Genomic DNA, 23,462 nt, shown 5'->3' with positions numbered 1-23,462 from the left:
TAAGCGAAGATGGCAAACACCCTCCCGCAATTCCAACTACTGAAAATTTTCAGAACAATACATAAAGCAATAAAGCGACCACACACAGAATGATTTACGACCCATTGAGAAAACTATTGTTTATTTAGAAAAAAGGTTACACTGGTAGAATTCAGCAGATAAAAAAATTCTTTTTTTTTTTTTTTTAAAAATGTCATTGTGAAACTTTTCAGACTAAAGTTCAGCAATACAAAGCTCCTGTAGCTGTAATTGAAACTTAATTTATTTCAGTTTTGAAGAGAGCATTTCCAATCAATCTAAAAACAACATGACAAACAAAAGGTGTGGTAAGGGACAACTGAGCACAGGTTTAGGTAGGGATGGAAGGGACAGGGTTCATTCCTTGTTTCTTTAAACAAGTCAACGTTGTACACATAATATACAAATAATCCCTAAGCATTGCATGAAAACAGTGCTCCCACTTGACTTTTTTTTTTAGTCACCGATATTAAAAACAGGCCAAGTAATAAATAAAAACTGAGTTTAAATGAGGTAAATCCAAAAAGGTTCAATAACTGTTTATTTGTGGTTTTCGAACATCTAAAAGAATGCATTTCAGATCGAAAGAATTACTAAACTCAGGCAGTATTTTCGACAACCTAAAGTGGAACTCTGTACACATGAAACCTCATTTGCACTATGGCAACTGTTGTTTGCAGCACATTGTGCTAAAATATGGAATAGGTAACACTTTCAGCCAGGTACTGAAAATAAATGTGTAAGAAACTAAGCAACAAGTTAAAATACAGTAATGTACAACTCAACAATTAAATCCTCAGCATGGGGAAATAAAGCAGAGAACTGAATAATTTAAGGAGATGCAGATGGGTCCTCTTCATTCACAAATTTCTGTGCAATCTATACTCTGGAAAATACATTTCTGGTCACAGCTGGATATCTTCCCATTTCAATCTCACCTGCAACAAAGGCATACATAATTGGAATTAGACATTGTTCAAATGAATACCGATCTCACCACTTAGCATTTTATTCCATTCGCAATTCAAAGAATGAGGGGGGAAATAAAACTATTTTCATCAGTCATTCACTCCCTAACTCTAGTTTAATCCACCGCAAGAACTATATTAATGTGAGCACTGCATTGTAAGTAGTGAAACACTGATTTGAAAATACAAATAAGAAACAAGCAGTCACTTGTGAAGGTGAAAACTCTTTTAGAAGTACAGCCCCCTCCAAACATTACTATCTCTAAATTAGGCAAGAAATAAATGCAGTCAATCAGATGTCGTACATTAGGAAGAATGTTATAAAAGATTTAAAAACCAGGAGCACAGGTTTAGATTCCACAACCGTGTTGCTATAAAAAGGCATTTTTTCATACTTGACTACGCAAACGATGGGGTGTTGCCAGTATTCTAGGCCAGATGCTCCAGTTTAGCCCACGACATAGCTGGATGTGAATTTTACTGTGCAACTGACATTTACCTAAGCACTTGTTGCTTAAATCACGATGTAGTCATAACAACAGTTGTGCTTTTTTAATTGATGACAATCCTCACTTTATATTGAATTGCTGGTCAAGATAAAACTTCACATTTTATTATTAAAGAAGCTGCAAGTCCTCAGTAGTGAACTTAATCTACCAAGATTGCCTTCCCCCCCCAACCCAAAGTAACATTTAAAGAAATGGGGGGAAAAAAATGGGGTCCATCCACAGTGATCAGACAATGGCTATGAAGGACAAAGAGTCAAAAAAATTCCATTATATTCTTTCCAAAGAGTGCTCATAATTTTCAGTTTGGAAGCTATTCACAGAAGCATCTTCTATTACTTCAAGAAGATAAAACAAAAAGAAATAGTACTAAGAAGCAATAACCTGAACTCCTATCCTTTTTCTACCAACGCCCTCCAAAGAGCTCATGGTATCAGCATGAGCTTTGTTACCCAAAACCCCTCCACACATTTGCCATCAGCTTCAGTGGCTGAACGAGCAACGTCACCAAATGAAACTCTTGAGACCCTTTTTCCAATAATCCCCCCTTTGCTCTTTGAAGCCACCATCCACATGTGGAGACTTTTTTCAGAAGACATTCCCAGATTATCAGAAGATTTCAGAATTCAAATTTTGTTTTTTGTTTGTTTTGTTGGACTTTCATCAAAATACTACTCTGCAAGTGTTCTACAAGCCATCCTATAATCCTCAGGCCTCCTGCAAAAGGATTCCCAACAGCAAAGCATTTACACCTTTCAGATTTGGTCTCTGTTGTTTTAGTTAGACAGAGGCGAATGGAAGAACTTGGGACTATGTCATGGTCTTTCTCCAACACCAAAAGCAAGTACAGCCACTACAAGGAGCAATGTTAATTTGAGAGTCCACAGCCAATAAATCTCTCCAGGCGGTTTTGCCATATATCATCATCCTAAGTATTCTCAAACATGATACCCATATAATTGAATTCAAAAACAATGAGGTTGGAAGGGACTTCTGAAGACTGTCCAGTCCAACACCCTTGCTCAAAAAGCAGAATTAACTAGAGCAGGTTGCCCAGGGCTGTGGCCCACCACGTTAGGTTTTGAATACCCTAAGGATGGCAGCTCCACCACCTCTCTGGGCAAACTGTTGTAGTTTTTGACCATCCCTCATGATAAAAAGTTGTTCCCCCCCATCACTTTAAATTGAATTCACAACAAATTGTGTTGGTGAAAAGTAGCATCGCTTTCTAGACCAGCCAAGACAGTCCTGAAAACAAGACGAATTTTCAGCCTCATCAATCCTTCTTCAAAATCTGAGACAAAGAAGGACTTGTGCATTTAAAAATGTTGTCATCCCCCTCTCTGTAACAGTATTTTATCAGGTTTGCCTGATAAAAAGGAAAACTCTGCCTGCCTTATGTTGTTCAATAGTCAGAACAATATTACTCTATGAAAGCAAATAATCTCAAACCGTGAAAAAATGTGACTGAATAAAAAAGTTGCTTCTACTTCATTCCTGCTCGTGTTCACTTTGAGTGCTCACAGAATCTACAAAGTTTTCACAGAAACAATTCATCAGTTCTAAATAGAGAACATAAGAATTATAAAGCACTTGGACAATTTGTGAACAGAAAGAGAAGCCGTATTCTTTGAATACTATCAGTTATTTTCATGTTTACCCAACATATACACACTTTTTAAAATGTAAAATTGTCCACTGCTTTAGGTAGAAAGATTGGTAGCAGTGTGTGACTCAAGCTGGGTAGGTCAGGTGAACTAATTTTAAGTTCACTGGGGCACTTTCCTTCCCAAATAACTGAAAATGAAACATTTCGAGACTCTTAAAATGGCTAGATGCAAAGAGGAGAAAAAACCCCACCCTCGTACCCCTAAAACTAAATTTAAGTCTCCACATATTTGCATAGGTCTGAAAAAAAAATCAGAACACTGACAGCTTCAAAGAACAATTTATTTTTCTAAAAAAATTTTTTTTTTTCCCCCCAAAATAGTCTAAGCATGTATACAATCTCTATGCTGATGATGGGGAAAGTTTTCTTCCCTGGGATAGAATTAAAACAAAAAAACCCCAAACCAACAAAAGCCAAACAAGTAAAAAACCAACCACCCCCAAAACAACCAAAAAAGAAAAAACCCACCCTGGGTAATTTTAGCCCTTTCACACTCAGGCTATTTTGTTTGATATATCCTTTACCAGTCAAAAGGAGCCACAGGAGATACCAAGTCAAACAGAGTAAATCACAAAAATTTTTACCTTGACTGGAACAATCTTCATTATCTGTGCTTGTCTGAAGATTTATGAGTAGATTCAACGTTAAGGAAAAAAATACATTTTACCACATAAAATAAAAGGAAGCTCATTTTCTGTATTTTTCTGAAAAGCTAATGTGTAAAAGGATATTGTTTCTTTTCTTCTTTCCCTCCAGTACTGTCTCGTTTTTCTTTCTTTTCTGTTTTTTCTTTATCATGTCTTGATTCCTGCAAAAAATACACATATGGGAAATAGTTTATTATAGTAGACATTGTACAGTCTGATTAGAAGGATTATACGTATTTAAAATTGTAACTGGCCACAGCTAAAAGAAATCATCCGTCAGAATGACAGTAATCAGCTTCTATGGTTTTTGAGATGACTCTAACTTTGTCTTACAGTTCTATAATAACCACTAAAGAGTTACAACAACTGGGAACTATTGTTTGGTGTTTTACAAATAAGACTACAACATACTTCTCCGTTTTCACAAAAAAAAAAAAAAGGGGCGCTGTGCTGACACATGCACTTGAAAATGTGAATACAAGCAGACTAGTTTACATGTAAATTAACCCTGCTTTCACATATTCGCTCACCAAACTGGTCTGCAAATATACTTCAGGTTTTGAAATATCTAGAATAATTTCTGAATTTTCCTGGCTACTGCCAAAATGAACTATTCCTCCAGTTTATCCTGCTGGGAGTGACTGCTGAAATATTTAGAGCCACAAGATACCACAATTTTCGTAAGCGTTTTCCTAGACATTCACAGTGCATCTTTTTAATTTAGGCCATAAAACAGCAATAAAATTTAGGAAAAAGGAATCAGCTTGTTCTGTCAACAAGAACAAAACAATCAAATCAACAAAATGAGAATAGTTTATTTTACCTTTTTGCTACCAGAGGAGCTCTTCTCCATCTTCTCTGCCTTAATTGAATCACCTTTCTCTTTTCCTGAAGATTTTGATTTGTTCTTCTCCTTTTCCTTTTCATTTAAGCGAGGGGAATCAGAAGGACTTTCACTTTTACTATGTTTTGAAGAACCAGCTAAAAACACAACAGAAAGTTGTAACTCACAACAAGTAAAAGCCTAATACACACATATAAAATTAAATACGTACTTGTCCCATTTTCCTCTTTGCGTCGTTTAGTTGAATCCTGTGGTACCTCTCGGTCACTGTTTGAATGATCCTGGCACCAAATACAATTATGCAGATGTTAGCAGATTAAAACATACTCCTGAAGTAGCACCTGCTTACAATGTTACTTTGGAGAACTAATTTTTGAATACTTAAAGTGTAACTGAGTTATCACATCTTGTGTAAAGTTTCTTGAGATCGGTTTTGAAGGGAAAAAGTTTTGAATACATTACTGTAAACCGACCTTTGAAAAAGTAACAGAACAAAAGAAAAACAACCCTGATACGGATCGCTTCTGCTTGGATAGGCTGTACAACCAATTACTACTGCAAGGACTTTGAACAGAAAGCTTTCCAAGTATATACCAACTCTAAACTAGTTCATAAAAATTTCACCAACCCTTTTTCGATCTTTCCTGTCCTTTTCATCTTTCTTCTCTCTCTCTCTGGATCTTTCCCTTGACTTGTCCAAATCTTTCTTGTCCACTTCTCTCTCCTTACTCTTGGACAGTGTTGGAGTAGTGTGGTTAATGTAGTGCTGTTAAATTAAGGCAATATCACCAAATATTAATATGTATTCCTAGATGTATAAATAAAAAGTCTTACTCTAACACAACAGGTCTAGCTCAAAGAGCAAAATTAAACATTAATACTTTACTAGCAAAAAAAAACAACCCCAAAACATGATTGAAGACACTTACAAACTTGTCACCTATAATTTAACCTATAGCTTTGTTTTCTCAACACTGGAAATTCAAGAACACTTCCTCTTAACTGAAACACTTACATTAAATACACACAACATTGTTTGCCAGTATTGTTTGATATATCAAAACAAATCAGACAGCAGTACTGTTGAAACAGCATACGCAGACTCCTGGACTGACTTAACACGTGCAATCTTGCCTGGAATGAATGAATGGAATCAGCTGCTTAAACAGGTTCTAATTAATTTTTAAAGAATAATCTTAATCCACAATGTATTTATGCCAATACTTTGAATAATGTGTTTTTTCATCTAAAGTAATACAAAACTCCACCTTAAGCCTAAACTTGAGATGATAAAAGCAGCCGAACACAGATAAGAACTGGTTTTGCCCTGTACTGTGTTCTAGATTGTTATTCCACTCTCTCTTCTAACCAATTTTGATAAGCTCTGTAAAACATACTAGTTTCACAAAGCTGAATATTCTCAGTATTAACTGGGGTCGCATGGGAGGAAAATAGAAAATAAGTCACAGTAATGTCAAGTATAACACTTGACAAAGTTTAAATGCTACTGTGTGTATATATATATATATATATATATAAAAGGTAGTGCATGTATTATATAAATACTGATGCATTACAGTAACTAATTCTGTCTTTTTAAATACAATTATATTGTTAGATCTTTCTAAGAAATATTTTTTGTAAGATACCAATAAAAGCACATTATAAATTAAAAACACTTTTCCTTGGTGTTTTATGTATTTAAGTTACAGCAACAGACAGATTTACATCAGTATACTTTAATATTTCCCCAGTTCCATAAGCTATCAATTTTATATATTGGGGAAAAAAAAAAATATCTTTTATTTACAATGTTCTCTGTATTTCTTTTTAGAGAGGCATCTTACCTAAAAGGACACCAAAGAAAGCGGTAAGTGGAACATTAATTTAGAACAATCTAGAAATCACTTGAACCAAACCAAATATTGTTTCAAATAATTTTCTTCTTTTTATTAAATTAATCCTGTCCTTCTCCACTTCCAGTAAATGTTTAACTTACTGAAACTTGATGCTACTGGTCCTATGTTAAAAGTCACACTGACAACGCTAGGTATCTTTTATTATTTAACTGGAATTTTATTATTCTCCTACCTGAGACTGAACCTTCAATATTCTTTCAATAGATGTTTTTCTTTCTGCTCTTTTCCCTCACTCCTCTTTTCTTGTTCCATTTCCTACATTGCCATTCCACAAGTAAATTTATCCTTGCTCACTTTTTTGCTGTGAACTTTTAACAGTGGCATGCAAATATGCTTTTTCTATGCAGCCCCATTCAGTTGTCTCCCAGAGGTGCTGGCCATGTGAGAAAGCAAACACATAGCTCTGCTTTCTCCTGTTCCACTTCTTAAGTTCACATGGTTGCTCATGACAAATTCCACTGCTCTTCTACCATTCCAATGAGGAGTTTTGGAAAACTAAATCCACCCCCTTTTACAAGAAAAAGCTGGATTTAGCTCATCAGGCTTTATCAACTTGCTTCTAGAAATGCTGCTAACTGAAACCACACCAAATTTTGGGCACTGTTGTATTTTGTGTAACTTGGGCAAAGGCCAAAGCAAGAACAAACACAAACCTAACTCAAGTCTGGCACCATTTATTTTATAACCTGCAATGTAAACCAATGTTTTGATTGCCCCAGAAACTGGGCAAAGTCAGGAACAAAGAAAGCCTGTAAGCATACATAATAGCACTAGACTCCTACTAACTTTCAGTGGAAGCTGAACTCATAAATCTTACAGGCTTCTGAATATCCTATCCTTTCCCCGAACGAGAACATGGCAGTGAAGAAGAGCATTTAACTTCTCTTACACCATGTATAGGCAACATTGTCAAGAAGTGCCTTACATCTGTTAGAATGGCACTGAAGAGTGAAAGTTAGTTCATTAAGTGAGATAGTATAGAAACCAGCGTTTAGAAGAGGAAGGAAAGGGTTGGACAGCCCCCTTCCCCCGAGCACTTAACAAACAATAAATCCATGAAAAAGTCACATAACTGCAATACACTTCCAGCTAAGTCTATACAAACGCATGATAGTTAATTGTAAAATTTAACTTTTCAAATTGACCAGAAAAATAAAGCTGTTCGTTGATCATTTAATTACAAATAGCTTCACTGTCTGCTTGATTACCACATCAATGTGTTAATAAGTAAAATAAATAGTTTTAAATAAAAATTTTGCTTAACTAATGAAAACTTCGGTGAAGTTTCAATTAACCAGTTGAACCTTGACTAATACAGTAAGGGAGGGAAAAGCAAGATTAGACAGACTACCTTATACCACACTTCAGATAGATGTGAGCTCAAGACAAATATTATAGTTTTCTAATTTCAAAAAATTTAAATATATAAGATATCATTACAATGCTTTATAAATAATTTTTGAAAGTATATTGATTCAATCTATAGACACTCTAATGTCATCAACTGTAAGAATCAAAGGATGCTTCCTATATACAGTCTCCCTGTAAGTAGGTATGTTTGGTACTGGAAAGATTCAATTAAAAAAACCCATCAGCAAGTGTCCGTTATAAAATCAGAGCTATTTTGAATTAAAACATAGAAAGTGTTCTGAACACTTTATTACACAAAGAGAGCTACAAGTAAAACAGCAGTGTAAATATAGAATAGGAAGTGATAATCCATGATGCATTTTTAAATTAAGTGAATACAAGTAATCCTAGATAAACTGAATACAAGTAATCCTAGATAAACCCATAAGTTATCCAGGAAGTCCAAAGGGTCAGCATTTTCCCAGTGATAAACATTTGTGCTACTTAGTTACACATTGATACTGACTGTGTAATCAAAAATTTTAATAGCAACTTTGGAAGATTTGATCCATTTCCTATTAGCCACATACCCTAATATATTAGCAAGTTTACAGTATTTGTGACTGTTACTATGCAAGTGGCCAAATTTAAAAAAAGCAACAGAATAGTTGCAGAATCTGTCCAAAACAGAATATTCCAAAATGTCATTTAACTCATATCCCACTCTACACAGCGCTCGTCAGGCCACACCTGGAATACGGTGTTCAGTTTTGGTCCACGCTATGCAAAAAAAGATGCGGCCAGGCTGGAGAGGGCCCAGAGAAGGGCCACAAAGACGAGCAAAGGACCAGGACGCCTGCCGTATGAGGAAAGGCTGAGGGAACTGGGTTTGTTCAGCCTTGTGGAAAGAAGGCTTAGGGGAGACCTGATCACCACGTTCCAGTGAAGGGAAAGGGTGGCTACAAAGAAGATGGAGACTCCCTTTTTACAAGGAGTCACATGGAAAAGAGGGGTAATGGGTACAAGTTACTCCTGGGGAGATTCCGATTGGACAAAAGAAGAAAATTTTTCACAACGAGAACCATTGGCCATTGGAATAATCTCCCCAGGGATGTGGCGGATTCCCCAACATTGGACACTTTTAAGATTTGGCTGGACAGGGTGCTGGGCCATCTTGTCTAGACCGTGCTTTTCTCGAGAAAGGCTGGATCTTGTGGTCCCTTCCAACCTGGTATTCTATGATTCTATGAACTCTTAGAAGCATTCTTTAGCATACATTCTCATAAAATACTGAATCTGAAGTGCGTTTACAGGAAGAAAATGCACAAACGTGATTATTTAGGAGGTTGTCTGTGATGTTTAGAAATATAGTACGATAGCACTAAAACATGAATACAACAGTAGTAAGGGGAGAGAGTACTGATATTCCAGAGATATGTCTCAAATATTTTCAGTTTTAAATAACTACTGGTTTTTAATTGGTATCAAAGAACTATTCTAAGATCTATTTTTAACTATTCTATTACCTCTTCAGCCAAATAAATGGCTTAATCATAAGGACATTTCTATTAATTTACAAGTCTCGGAGAGGACCAGAAAAGATACTGACACACAAAATCTCTTAAAAATATTGACAGAATGGTAAATTCAGGGGATTTTCATTATGTTGCTTCCACATAACTATCCCTCACTCCTGTACAGAGGTTCTATATAGCAGACTGAAAGAATCCCTCTGTTACTATACTAGTATTTACAGGAATGGAATTTGAATTTGCTGATGGGGTTTGCCACAAGACCAAAAGTTAAGTTCTCTCTGCCACAAAACATGAAAGTAAACTTTGGTGGTGTCTAAAAGATTCAAACCTTTGCTGAAGAGTCCTTGAGTTCGTTGAGGTTGTCCTGTAGAAAATGAATGGAGATGACACGTAAGCTGGAATAGTTTTCAGAAACCAGAGGAACTTTGGGAAGCATAGCCATACCCTTGAAACAAAAAACAGCTACTCCTTCTGGAATAAATCTTATGTTAATACTGCACACTGAATAAAGCTAGGAACTGAAATATTTTTTAAAAAGAAAGAAGGGGGGGGGGGGGGGGAAGAGACAGTCATATCTATTCTCTAGACCCAATTATTAAGTAAACTACAAAATGTGTTTATATCTAATTCTTCATAAAACAGTGAAAAAACACTCTCCCGCCAAGACAAAATATATAGAAAAAATAGTCTTAGCTCTAAATACAGCTGAACCACAGGTGAAACAGGTTTAAAGTGTTTTTAAACCTGTGTCTTCTCCACTTTCAGTTAAATGTGGTAGAAGTCACTCTAGAATGACTTTACATTGCCATTTACAAAAACAGGCATGAAAAACTTTGTCATTTTGAGTAGTTATCACTGTCACCTGCTTCCTCAAAACTAGTAACAGCTATTTGAGTTCTCTAAAATTAGCCTAATTCTTTCAAGTAAATCTTACAGAGAAAAAGATGTACTCTTTGAAAAACCAGGAAAAAAGAAAAGTTTGTTCTAAAGTTGGTAAGATGGAAAAAGCTTGTTCTAAAGTTGGTAAGATGGTGAAGTTTAAAGGCCCACATAATCCATCACAGTGCTCTTGATGAAGTATTAGTAACTTACAGTTTTAAACGTTCAACGTACTGCAAATTCAAAGATTCCATGAACATAGATGGTTTAGAAATAAAATAAATATGGAGCAAGGAATGGCTACCCTGAGTCTTCAAGTAGGCTACGCCCATGGTTTTGTGCTGCGCTTGAATGCTTGGGGTTTCTCTTTGCTGGGTAGTAGGCTTGGTTGCCACATCTGGTTTTATCGTAACGCAGGGCTCAACATGGTGGGAACCCATTGGAAATAAACAAACCTCGAAGGGAAGGTACAACAGAAGCTGCATGCGCACTGAATATACACAACTACAGGAGAACTGATCACCAAGGAGACTTTAAAATGGAACTCCTTTCAAGACTCCTCCTTAGAAGGCACATATCGGTATGATGCTCATCAAGAAGCCTGATGAATTCAGAGGTATCGTACATCCCGTATCATCCAGGAATCTTCAGTGCTATAGATTCTTCAATAGAAGTGCAGAAAAATATGCTCCACTCTGCTGGAAAGACTCATTTGCTTGTAGCTACCATTGCACTCCAAAAAAACTGACTGCTTAAAACAATGAGGCACTTCTGTGTAAAAATTCTCTTGCCATTTCCAAACACTATTTACAAAATTTGTGCTAGGTCCTTGAAGCATTATTTTGGTTAATTAAAAATATTTTTATAGAAAAAAAAAGACAGTCCGCCAATAAAGAAAAGGAATGCATTTTCTAATGCAACATAAAACCTCCAGTGGTTCCAGTGTATACTTGGCACAAAACTTGAAGGAAGTCGAACATTGGCATCCCAAACTTGTGAGCCTAACATGGGTGCTGCCTTCCTCAGGCTATACTAACCTTTACTGTTGAGGAATGTGATGGAGAAGAATGTGTATCAACTTTGCGGCGTTTTTGTTCTGAGGAAAGAAAAGAACAATAGCATTATTACAACACATTTAAAAGAGGATAATCTAATCCTATGGCTTTCTGAAGTACCAAAATAATTTAAGCTAGAATCTTAAGTTTTACCACTATGTAAATCTTGTTTTCTTAAGCTATCTAGAGTTACCAGCATGCCTTGACCCTTATGAAAGTTTGCAGGAAAAGTGTAATGTGAACAAACTGCTACAGAATTATGCTCATTTCAAAATTCCATTTTATGTAAGTCTGTATCTGAATTTCAGAGTTGTTATGAAGACCCTGAAAAGGTGAACCCAATGAAAAGCATTACAACCCCCTGTTATTTGGTTTGCCTTAAGCAGTGCAAGTATAAAACTCAACATCAGCCTCAGATTATAAGAACTTAAAATATCAACATTAAGGATTTGTTAACCCTTAATGGAAGAAGTAACTGATAAAGCTTACAGTGTCCTTATTAAGGACACAAAGGCCTACATCTTCCACATCCCGCATTTTCTTTCAATTCAAAGGTTATGATGAAACCCTCAGAGTACACTCTTGAGGTTTTTGCATTATATTTTTGCAAAACTTGCAAGGCCACAGCTATACAGTTATATATTTTAATAAAAGACCATTTAGACTTCTACTAAAAAAAGATAGGCTTTATGAAAATGAGCACTCACTGAAGACATGTGAAGTTCACACATTCAACACAGTTCGCCTTTTGGAGATATCCTATCTACTTTACGCGCTAACTGTATTTACAAGCCAGTGCCAAAATGCTAGCTATTATGTAGCAATTCTTTCTCATCATCTCTAGCATTTTTTGACACTCGGTGATTTTCCAGTGACACATTCTATTTTTCTAGACAAGAACAGAAATTAAGTATGCAAACTTACCCCTTTCAGATTCTGATGTTTCTGATCGGGGAACAGGTGACTTCAAGGACCCAGCTACTGGCATCTTTTCTCCTCCTTTAACATTTTCCTTGGATTTCATTTCCTTCGCTACATCTCTTTCTCTGGATGGCTCCTTTTCTCTCTCCTTTTCTGCAGTTGACTTTGACTCAATGATGGTAACAACCGTCTTCGATTTCTCTTCTTTTGAAGCTTTTTCTTCTTTCTTGACTTTTTCCTTCTCTTTGTCAGATTTTGGCGTTTTCTCCTTGATCTCTCTTGCTTTATCATCTTTGTTTGCCCTTTCTTCCTTTGGTTTATCTTTCCCATCCTTCCCAAGTGCCTTCATCTCTGGAGTGGCAGCTGGAGTCTTGTCTTTTTTTTCTTTATCTTTTTCCTTCCCACTTTTTTCTTTATCATCTTTCTCTTTAATAATTTTGCTGCATCAAAAATAAAAAGGCCAATTAGCAGGCATAAAAAACCAGCTCTAGTTTTATCACAAAAGTTTCATTTCTGATGGTTTGATAGAACCTCCTGAAGCAGTCACTGCCAGATTTCAGATGTGCTGTCTCTTTAGCAGGACAGCAACAAGCAAATATTCTCATCTGTTTTATCTTTATTTAGCTAAAATGGAATGCATTTAACACAGCAGAGTCAGATCGGTACAGCTGTATATTTTGGAAGAAATAATCTCATTTATTAAACTTTGAAGAAATTGAAACAATTTATATGGAACCTTAAAGTAAAACAGAAAAGACAGGTCAGTTTCAAGTATAATTCTATGGTTTGGAAGGAAGTAAATAGGAGAATGTCAAAGAGTAGTTTTTCCTCACCTATTAGAAGCACTGTTTCCATTGCTTGTTGTCACCTTCGGTGTAGCATTGACAGCTTTATTAATAACTTTCACCACACCCTGAGACTTCTCCTTTAGTTTATCTGTTTAAAAAAGAGAACAGCTTTATTTCAACAAGTTAATATACATCCTACTGGTTAAAATAAAACAAGTACCTAAGCATATTCCTGTAAGATCACGTGTAGCTAACAGTTAAAAGCAGTAATTAAATGCAGAACACTCTCTCCCAAAACCAACTAATAATAAAGAACACACACTGACCCTATTTAGCATTGCATTCAGATTTTCTCTTTTCAGTTTAATAAGACAAAATTTGAGAAAGTAGCCTGTAATGTCAGAAAAATTCTACTGAAAAATAAATAAGTAATAATCATAGGTTTGTTTACCAGTCTCCTCAGTAGTGCCTTCTTCCAGTCTAACTGTATTTATTGTGAGAGATGTAGGCATCCCAGCACCACCTGGCCCATTTTGTACTGTTGCAGCTACAGCATTCCTGGCAGGTGGGTCTTTGTGGTGGAATTCATTTTCAGGTATCATGAAAGGCTTCCTACTTTTCAACTGCCCAGAATAGCTGCAAGTCGCACAGATTGTTAAATATGCACAAACATAAAGCAAAACATGGGTTGAATTTTAAATGAGGATCTAATCTAACAGTTCATCTGTTATTTATTTCACAGCTTTTCCCAACTGATAGGCAGTTTCTTCCCCCTTTATCGATGAGCTCAAAAGAAAAGAAAGAAAACAAAACAACAACCAAACAAAAAAAAAAATCACCAGACACAGACGCAGCCGTGCCTCCACACCCTCTTCACCACCACACGTACACACACCTGCCAAACACACAGAAGAAACAGCCTACTGACAAAACTTAAAACTGTTAGGGCAACCTGAATTGCCCCTCAAGCATACGTGGATGATTCTGCATTCATCACAGAAAGATGTAAAACATGACTAAGCATTTTAGTTCAGCATTTTAGAATCATATAAACGTCCAAAATCTAAGTGGTCTTGCATCAATAGCCCTTGGCTTTCTTCGTTTTACTCTCCCTCCTATCTACTTGCTGCTACACTATTTCTCTAAAATTAAGCTATGCTCTTTTGAGTGGAAATCTTTACTATTTTAAGTGTTTTACTAGAGTCTTGTAAAGGAAATTAGTGATCATCCAGCACAAAATGAAAGTTTTCATTCACACTGCCAGCCCTGAGATGCAGGATAGCGAAATCTTCTGTGATAAGGTAAAAATCAAATGTTAGGACTGTAACAGTTCCGAGTCTTTAGAAGCCTTTCATGATCCACTTTTAACCACTTTCTTAAAGTAAGGTGTTGTTACCCCATAGCCAATGCATATAGATCAGGTCTCTTCTCTTTCTCTTCCTGACATATCTTATGTACTCTTCTTTCCAAGGCTTGGCCCAGGTTCAGCACTTTTGGATACCATGGAAGGATTTTGGTCAGCACGATCAGGATATTTCTGATATGTGTATATTCACCTGTTTCAAGGCAGTGCACAGAAGCCTAGAACACAAATTAAATCTAATGAAGTTTTTTTTTTTTTATTAAAGCTTCCAAAAACCTAAGTTTTTCAGCATCTTTATTTACCTTAGTTAACTTGTAGTGCCATTTGTGTACTACATGTCTAAAATTCTCATAGTCCAATTGATCAGCTTTATTTCCACCATCAAATCCAGTTGCCCGTAATATAGTTAGGAAGCCTGGATAGTTGCCACATTCCTACATGCGCATAAAAGAAAAAATAAAAAAGAAAAAAATATTTTTTGGGAAGCATGAAAACAATAATTCTACAAAGTTAATAACTGAAGCACTTCTTCACTGATTCTGCTAAAGACTAAGGTATGATCACACTTTACAAGACTTACACACATACTTGTTTTTAAAAGCTTATTTATGTTGAAATCTTAGTTGTGGGTGAGAGAAAGGTTTATTCGTAACTTAACTAGCTTTTGCAAGGAGTATTATGAGAGTTTCTCTGTGCTCCCTAAATTATCTTTAAGACAAACTAAGAGAAAGTCAGAAATATAAGATTTTTTTTAGCCACTATATTTTTTGACACTATACAAAATTACTTCTATTAAAACTACATGAATTACAGAAACTCAACTCTAAGATTATGCCATCAGAAAAATTCAATCACATGGTGTTTTTAAATCTAACGAACAATTTCACTAAATCCATTTTTATTGGGCCGAATTACACAAGTGGCCATTATATATTCTCATGAGCAAAATCGTTTTAATAACTTCACATACCTTTTCATATATGACTCTGTCACTGTGCCATCTAGTCACAGTCTCCAGCATACAGCATAAAAACCTGCCATATCTACTAGCTTCATTTTCAGTGCAACTTGCAACTGTATATATAATATCAGAGAAAACCTGTGAACAGCAGTAATAGAAAGTTACAATTACTTTATTGAATTACAAAAGGTACAAGAACCAACAAGAATTTCACATTTCTCTCATCTAAAGCACCGTTAAGCTTGTTTCTAAATATAAAGGAGATCTCTTATAAAATATTCTTTTTATTTTTTTTCCAAGACTTTATTACCCAACTGCTGGTCCTTCAAACTTAGCCCAGAATCTCTGTACTGCATATAGCTGCTGCTGCCACACAGTTTTTCATAGCTAAAGCGTGTCTTCATTGGCATATAACTGTTTTGTTTTCAAATTAATAATTTATTTGAGCAGGTAGAAGTAAACACCTAGCCAAGCTGATGCAAAAGGATTTTTTTCTCCTGGACTGCACATGTTCATCAGATAGGGCTCACGCAGTTGCCTACTTTTGTCACCGAGAACATGGACTGAATATTTGAATAAGAATGCTCTTTTGGACCCATGAAATCAAAGCAGATACCTACACTTCTAATGCCTCATTTCAAAGGAAACCAGACAATCTTAAATGAACATTCATATGAAAACAATCTTCACCATAATTTTTTACAATACAACCCCATACACATCCTTTTAATCAAAACTCATAGTCAAATCTGACATAACTGTACAGATGATGCACTAACTGAGTAATTTGACTTCTTATAGCAGTAAGTGCCAGAATGGTTCTGACACCCCAGAACAGCACAGTCAGCTGGTACTGTTGGAGCTGAACGCATCCTGCAAGATTCTTCCATCTACATTCTCCACCTTTTTCCTCCACAGGAGAAAGAGAATGGCTGTATGAACAGTGAGAACAGCCTGAACAAATGCCTCCTGCAACTGCCCCGTTCAACTCAGAAAGTCAGGCTGCTACTGCTATCAAAAGCACTCCCCATGTCACTGTGGGACTCCCTTCTCATGTCTCAACAGTGATACTAATTAGTCCACTCTCTGCAGTACCATTCGCCAGGGTCAGAACGGTCCTAAGGATGCTGCTTTGGCGGGGCGGGGGGAAGTATAAGAAAGTTGATACTACAGCAGTAGGGCACACAGCTAAAATGGGAGGGTTAGATGAGGCCGCAGAAATGCGGACCACTGGAAAGTTGCAAAACCTGAATGCAACTCCTATGACTGCTAATGACTTTGCTCTGAAACTCTAGTCTCATTAGGATAAACCAAAAACAAAATTTCTTGAAAATAAACCCCTGAAGCTCTAGGAAAACTTGGTTTGTAGAATCTGAAGTACGAAACAGAACTTTTGATTGTCACAGATTTTAGAATTAAACATAAGTAATGAATTTGTTTACCTCTTTTGGGAGACAGGGGGGATACTAGTTTTGCATGCTCATAATAGTAGTTAAGTATATACACACAGACAGTTCTAGCTACTTACTCTGTCATAGCAGAGAAGCGTGGAGAAGTTGGGAGTTTTCTGCTGATGCACCAGTTCTACAAAGTGAGCGCAATAAACTGCATCGATTGCCGAAAAAATGCATCGAGGAAATATACATAACTGCAAAAATTTTGTGATAGTCTCATTTTTGGTAGACTCTTCAAAAACAAAGAAGTTGAGAGAAAGAAGGAAGAAAGAAAGAAAGAAAGTTAATGGGTTGACACTCAACTACTCTTTTCCCAAGAAGTTCAGTATCACACATCCATATTCTTGAGCTTGTACATTAGGCCGCTTGTATTCCAGATATATCTTTGGCACTGCTCAGAAAAATTCAAAATAAGCTTAACTGTTTGGGGCGGGGGGGGGGGGGTGGGGCGGGTAAGGAGGGTGGTTGTAGCAAATCTTTATTTCTTATTCGGAAAATTCTTCTATTACACAGTAGGGAAAAAAACAGGCTCAGAAACAACTTTGGTAAACCTCTCCAACTGCTTGAATTCTGCACATTAGCAAAAGGAACACCATCTGCTATTTCTCTAGAACACCTGTTTTCTTCTTTCTAGATGGGGTTGACTTTCAGCTCGGTTTCCTTAGAAATGGAAGAACATGCTGTCTATATACAATCCCTTAACAATCATTTTTCCCATCAACCAAACAATTATAGGAATTTAAATAGAGGAACAGTCTTCAGTAAACCACCATCCCAATACAGACACATTTTGTGAAAGTTTCATTCTACCACTCAGTAAGAGACTGCATTGTATGCTCAACAGTTACCTGCCCCATTTGACCAACCACTGGTTGGTCAACACAACAGCCAAACACATATCCAAACTGGTCCCATGGCAGCTCTTGCCCAGTTAACAAGGAGCATAAAAACAAGCTGGGAGGGATGTACAGTACAAAAGGAAGGTAGGAAGAAAATAAACATATGGATGAAAGCACAGAACTGAAGACTGCAAATGGATGCCTTCAGAGGAAGAGCAGTCGTGATCTTCATGAGGGCAACTGGTGTTTTTGCACTGGGATTCTTGCACAGGCTGAAGGGCACAAGTCATAAGACCCAGAATTTACTTGCTTCGATTCTGTGATGCTCATGGAATAAAGCTTGTTCAAGAAAGGACAATCAGCTTTTACTTAACTAAAAACTTTATGTTGATTTTATTTTAGTATCTACCCCATAAAGATTGTAACAAGCCTTTGACAGGAAAAAAAAAAAAAACAAACAAACCAAACCAAAACCAAAAAAAAAACCACACAAGAGAATCACAGCTCATCAAGTGTTTAAGTTTTACTTCAAAAGTGAAAAGTAAAGCAAGTAAGCAGCCAGTCAGAACAGCTAGTTTCTGATTGTTAAAGCTATCAGTCTACTTATTCTGCCAAAAATTAACCTACTCTTAATGATATAACCACTCTATCAAAAGTATCTACACAAGAAGCCAGTCCTTTTTAAAAAAAAATTAAACACTAATTAAAAATAATAATAAAAAATACTACTACAGTGGATGTGCTGTTCAATTTCCTCATATAGCACAATTATAGATAATTTTTTTTCGATAGGGAAACTGCTGAAAAATTAAGTTTGTCTCTGGATGCAATGTTGGGCAACTTCTTGCAGCTGAAGCCTAAGCACTCAAGAGCCAACAATAAGCTATTCCCCATACCCCACAAATGCCTGTATTATTGAGTACATGTTTATATACAGAGCATATCTACACAATTTTCTACGTGCTTTTGGGGGCTTCCTTAAGCAGACAAATTTATCAGTCAGCTCTAGACCAAGCTTCAGTCAGGTAGTAATTTTTCAACCAGTAATTTAATGTAGCTAATTCGCTGTGCGTACCAGTACATTAAATATTTATAGGGAATAACCTTTCTTGATTTAACTGTCAATGTTTCTTCATTAAATCAGTTGGGTGTATCTTACATGAGTCGGACAATAAAACGCTTTTCCACTGGATTATGCTAGGCTTCTTGGGACAGACGAACAACTACTTCCAGTTACAAACTGAAAGTTCTTCCAGAGAAGAAAACTGACCAGAGAAAAACATTTCAGATTAACCATACTAATAGAGTTCACAATCAACATGAAACATTACAGAGGCTTTGTCAGCGAAAAAAGTTTGTTCTGCCTCCTGCATATCTGCCACATGAAACATTCGCATGCTGTTTCATTCCGTGGTGCTGTTAGGCTGGCACAATACTTATCTTGTCATTGGAACAGGGTTTATGTTACCAGCCAAATACTGGCACATTGCTCCTAATCACAGGACTCAAACAAAGTAAGTTAACTCAAACCACTCATTGAGAGTTTACATGCCTATTTCTTGCAACGTAGCAATTATCCTAACTTACCAGCATTCTAACTGCAGTAAATAAGCACAAACCATCTTGCAATTACAACTTTCCACTGAACTGGTCAATCTCTTATTTATTTTCTAAATTAGTGCAGTATTTAAAAGGTCTTGACATTGCAAGAAACAAACAAAACATCTCGCTGAAAACCAACTATTTGGCATTTGCAGCAAAGACAACATTACATTCTAATTAAAAGTTTACCTTGCTAACAGACCTCAACATATAAAGAGATCAAATTTTAAAATCAACATTAGGAGTATTAATGCAAGATGAACTTTTAGTTCTGGGGACATTGATGACTACAAAAATATCCAGAGTGTTTCCCCTACACACACTTACTTGCCAGAAGCCAGTTATCCTTCTCTAGTTTCAGTCTCTGTAGAACCCTCTGCACATGCTCCAACTGCTTCTTCTCCTCTTCAAGGAGCTTGTCCTGAAGAGCTGTGCAACGTTCTTTTTCTTTTTTCTTTTTATTTGGAGGCTATAAAATGTCAATGCAACTCACTTAGTATTATACTAACACTTGCTATAGACAGAGCAATTAAATTCCTGATAATGCTAAAGAATACTTGAAAAGCTTTCTATTTCACTAAATCATGTTCTGCTCTAGTAATCAAATGATTTTATGAACCCTCACTGACTAAAGTTAAGACAAAAGTGAACAGCTAAACCACAGATACAGGTGTCAAAGATTGCTTTCTGAAACACAGATTTTCTAGTAATTTTCACTTAGTGAAGTCACTGGTACTTTTAACACGGGAATTATAAGGAAGAGTCAATATGTATGTGACAAATAAGAATGGATGAATCAGGTGACAAAACCTCCCAGATCTAAACGACCTTAATATAAGATTTCACCAAAAAAAAAGTCTTTCAAGGTGAGAAAGTTTAAAATGGAATATAAAATTACATAAACGTACCATTTCCTGATTGTCATCTATGGCTTTCATCTGGACTTTAAGTTTATTGACTTCTCTGTCATAGCTACTATGTGGGACTGCAAGGTCATACATTGTCAAAGACCAGAACGTAGCATAAAACTGAGGACTGATGTCATCCCAAACCTTGGGAAGGTGCAGAGAAATCACAGCATCATGAACAGGAGCCATAACCAGCTCACATGATGTAATGTATTTGTGAACTTTGTGCTGCTGTTTATTTCCCTTCTCAGCTTTTTTTAGTTCATCATACTTTGACTGTGGATAAAAAAAAAATTAAAAATGAGAAATTTGTAATCTTTGTACACAAACAATACAGTTTAAGTTTTACAATATAATTTAATTTTTCTCATAAACCTTTCTATATAACAAACATTTACACACATGAAATGTCATTAATGTACATAAAGCACTGAAGAACATCGTACAGAACTTTTAGTATGCATCCATATTGGATGGATTTATTTTTCTTCACTGATGCTGCTACCTGTTGTTATAGTAACACATTATATTACACTAAGTAAAAATTGCTCTTGATATTTAACATTTTAGATGCAGACACAAATTTATTTCCGACACTTGCTGAGATACCACACCTTTTGGCAGCTGCAACATTTTCCTCCACGGCAAAAATCCATATAAAACATCTACAGAAGAACTTACACATTTGGGGGAATAGAGAGGGAGAGAACTCTTACTGATCACCCAAATCATCAGAAGAGATGACTTCATTAGCTACAACTTCTGTCAGTTGTGTGAAAGCTGACACATGGGCCATATCTTATATGAAGATAAAGGATAACCTGTTCTAGCCCACAGCTTCTCTTTCTACCTCTACTCAGAAAGCTTCTACAAGTCTGTCTTAGCAAACTTGAACTTCAGCAGGAGCCTAACACATGTTGATAACGTGTAATATAGCAGTACTAACAGCAGACAAACAGAAGAGTTCTACTTACTGAAATATGGTGTGCATACATGGGTCTTGAGAGGAAAAACGCAGCATCGTGAGGTGTGTGAAACTCATTACAGAGAACGTCAATAGAAGGCACTCGCTTAATGTAATCCTCTGTGCTTAGATTGGATGCTAAAAACCCACCAAATTGTACCAGGGTGTCATGGCACTACACGTGAAAGATACAAAAAGTTAGCAAACAATATTATTTTGTTCAAAAGTGAAGTTAGGGAGAGCTTGAAAGCTTTTTTTCTTCTTAAAAAAGTTAACACCACATAGTACAGCAAGAATTTTTTCATGGGGGAAGAGATGCTAAATTTTCCGTGCCACATAATTCTGTCACTCAATGCTGACTCAACTCTATCTGCACAACTGGAAAAAAAAAAAAAAAAAAAAAAAAAAAAAAAAAAAAAAAAAGCAGCCCTACAAAAGCATTGTGTAAGAGCATTCTGTTCTACCAGAATGAAATGAAACTAGTTCCTACTGCCTAAAGCAGCAAAAGAATTCAGGCTGCTTCTTTAAGGAAAAAAAAAAAAAAGTTGCTTTAACAAAGTAAGATCAGAAAAACATAATAACCGATTTAAGAAATAAGAACTTAACTTTTTATGACAAAGGATGTTTTAATCTTTCACTCAGAAGTCACCTGTCAATATAATATATATTTAATACGCCCATATATTTTAATGAGATCACTGCAGCTAATTTTGAAAATTCTTATATATTCTTATTTATGTGCTGAATTCTTATGCATTGTGCTAATACACTAGAAGTTACCAAAGAAAAGGAGAGGTTTTTATAAATGCAAGTGTTTCTACTTGCCTGATCATACAGTTTTCCCACCAGCTTCAGATGTTTTTCCCCTCCCTCTTGAAAGATCACACCATTTCTCTGTTGAGCCATAAGCAGGCACAGTGGAAGGGCAAGATCATGGTCCAATAATGCGTCTTTCAGTCTCTGAGAAGATTTTTTTGTATTCCTGATTTGGCCAAAGTATCCACCCTGCATAGTGCAGAAAAAGTTACCCGAGTTTGGAAATAGTGCATCACAAATGGAAACCATGTGTACTTCCGACTGCAGAAATACTGATGAATTAACATCAATACAGTTTCCTGTCCATCAATAAAGCTCTCTCACTGGATCCTGTACTGCAACATATGTACAGAAGAATTGGAAACTAATAGTCTTGCATGCTATTAGTTAGTCTTTTACACAGTAAACGAAGAATGACAATTCAGCTCAGGCATCATGACACCATATTTTAGACCTAGGTCCACTGTGATCTGCTTGGTCTCTTCTCTGTTCAATACAGGAATTTCAGATTTTAGTTCTGATTATAGCTATTCAACTCCCTAGAGAGTTGAGTCTAGGTCAGACTCAACTAGGTCTCTGACGCCAAGGTTGCAACAGTTTTAGCTGTTAAAATGGTTTAAGATGTTACTCCACTCAACAGGGAGCTGCTACCCCCAGAGCAGGGCTAAAACAGCAGGACTGCGCAACGTACAAGCTCACTGGCTGCTATAATTTGCAGGTCTGTCATGTAACACTGGATAATGAAGGCTGCTTTCATTAATATGAGATGCAGTAATACCTTTATCAGCTATGCTGCCAGAGTTCATGAATCAGAGTCTTTAGAACCACCATTAATAAGCAATAGCTATTATTAAATTTTATCATTAACATACCTCAGCTTTTAGTTGTTCTCCACCAGTCATAGCTTCCAATTGTTCCATTGTCATTTCTTCCGTAATTTCTATCCCTGCCATTTTCTGTACTACCTCTTTTAAAATAAGCAAATCAAAGCTGCACAGAAAACAGAAAAGTGGAGTAAAAATAAGAAAATTTGTTTAAGAAATGGAAGCTATGACATTCAATACACAGTACAAAGCAACACTATGATGCACAATAAAACAAATAACATTTTAATTCCTTTTTGAAGGAGAAAATAGTATGCTGAGTGCACAAGGATTTCTTTATTGCAAGTAAAAAGTTAGTACTTCAAAGCAATGCAGGCATTCAACAGCTGGATTTCAGAACCCCTTCAGAAGAATTCCATTGTTTTTGAAAATAATAGTGAGTGTGGGGCTATTATGATTAATTTGTTGATACTTAAAAGTTAAAGTTTATCACTCCCTTTTGTTGTTTTACATGCTTCATACTGTATCTATACAATTATTTCATGAACATGGAATATTTTAAGTTTTAGCAAGAATTTTTAGAATAGTACACAGCCTTAGAAATTTCCTGGCAAAATTAGTCTGGAGAGGTT

At 36.1% G+C, this 23,462-nt stretch overlaps 1 protein-coding gene across 5 annotated transcripts in view; it reads right to left on the bottom strand.

The window, feature by feature from the left end:
- Window positions 1-244: 244 nt before the first annotated feature.
- Window positions 245-23,462, bottom strand: part of THOC2 (THO complex subunit 2) — a 55,695-nt gene continuing 32,477 nt past the window's right edge. For 2 of the 5 annotated variants that reach the window (XM_087748573.1, XM_009477261.2), the window contains 20 exons: window positions 22,879-22,996; window positions 22,016-22,195; window positions 21,201-21,365; window positions 20,227-20,502; window positions 19,646-19,787; window positions 16,952-17,109; window positions 15,433-15,561; window positions 14,765-14,896; window positions 14,496-14,680; window positions 13,551-13,735; window positions 13,145-13,247; window positions 12,315-12,751; window positions 11,373-11,431; window positions 9,785-9,820; window positions 5,281-5,418; window positions 4,864-4,933; window positions 4,632-4,789; window positions 3,893-3,969; window positions 3,746-3,793; window positions 245-956 (listed from right to left, as the gene is read on the bottom strand). In XM_087748573.1, coding sequence (XP_087604699.1) covers window positions 3,766-3,793; window positions 3,893-3,969; window positions 4,632-4,789; window positions 4,864-4,933; window positions 5,281-5,418; window positions 9,785-9,820; window positions 11,373-11,431; window positions 12,315-12,751; window positions 13,145-13,247; window positions 13,551-13,735; window positions 14,496-14,680; window positions 14,765-14,896; window positions 15,433-15,561; window positions 16,952-17,109; window positions 19,646-19,787; window positions 20,227-20,502; window positions 21,201-21,365; window positions 22,016-22,195; window positions 22,879-22,996 — 2,776 coding nt within the window. In that variant the 3' untranslated portion in view covers window positions 245-956; window positions 3,746-3,765. Of the gene's footprint in view, window positions 957-3,745; window positions 3,794-3,892; window positions 3,970-4,631; window positions 4,790-4,863; window positions 4,934-5,280; window positions 5,419-9,784; window positions 9,821-10,548; window positions 11,432-12,314; window positions 12,752-13,144; window positions 13,248-13,550; window positions 13,736-14,495; window positions 14,681-14,764; window positions 14,897-15,432; window positions 15,562-16,951; window positions 17,110-19,645; window positions 19,788-20,226; window positions 20,503-21,200; window positions 21,366-22,015; window positions 22,196-22,878; window positions 22,997-23,462 lie in introns of those variants that run through there. The other 3 variants (XM_087748574.1, XR_015702581.1, XR_015702582.1) reach the window with 3 other exon arrangements.

The sequence above is a fragment of the Nipponia nippon genome, unplaced genomic scaffold (assembly GCF_047370975.1).
Source record: "Nipponia nippon isolate SJK-2023a ecotype South Korea unplaced genomic scaffold, ASM4737097v1 scaffold_12, whole genome shotgun sequence".
Classification (NCBI taxonomy): domain Eukaryota; kingdom Metazoa; phylum Chordata; class Aves; order Pelecaniformes; family Threskiornithidae; genus Nipponia; species Nipponia nippon.
The sequence above is the reverse complement of the archived record's forward strand: the minus strand, read 5'-3'. Positions and strand labels throughout refer to the sequence as shown.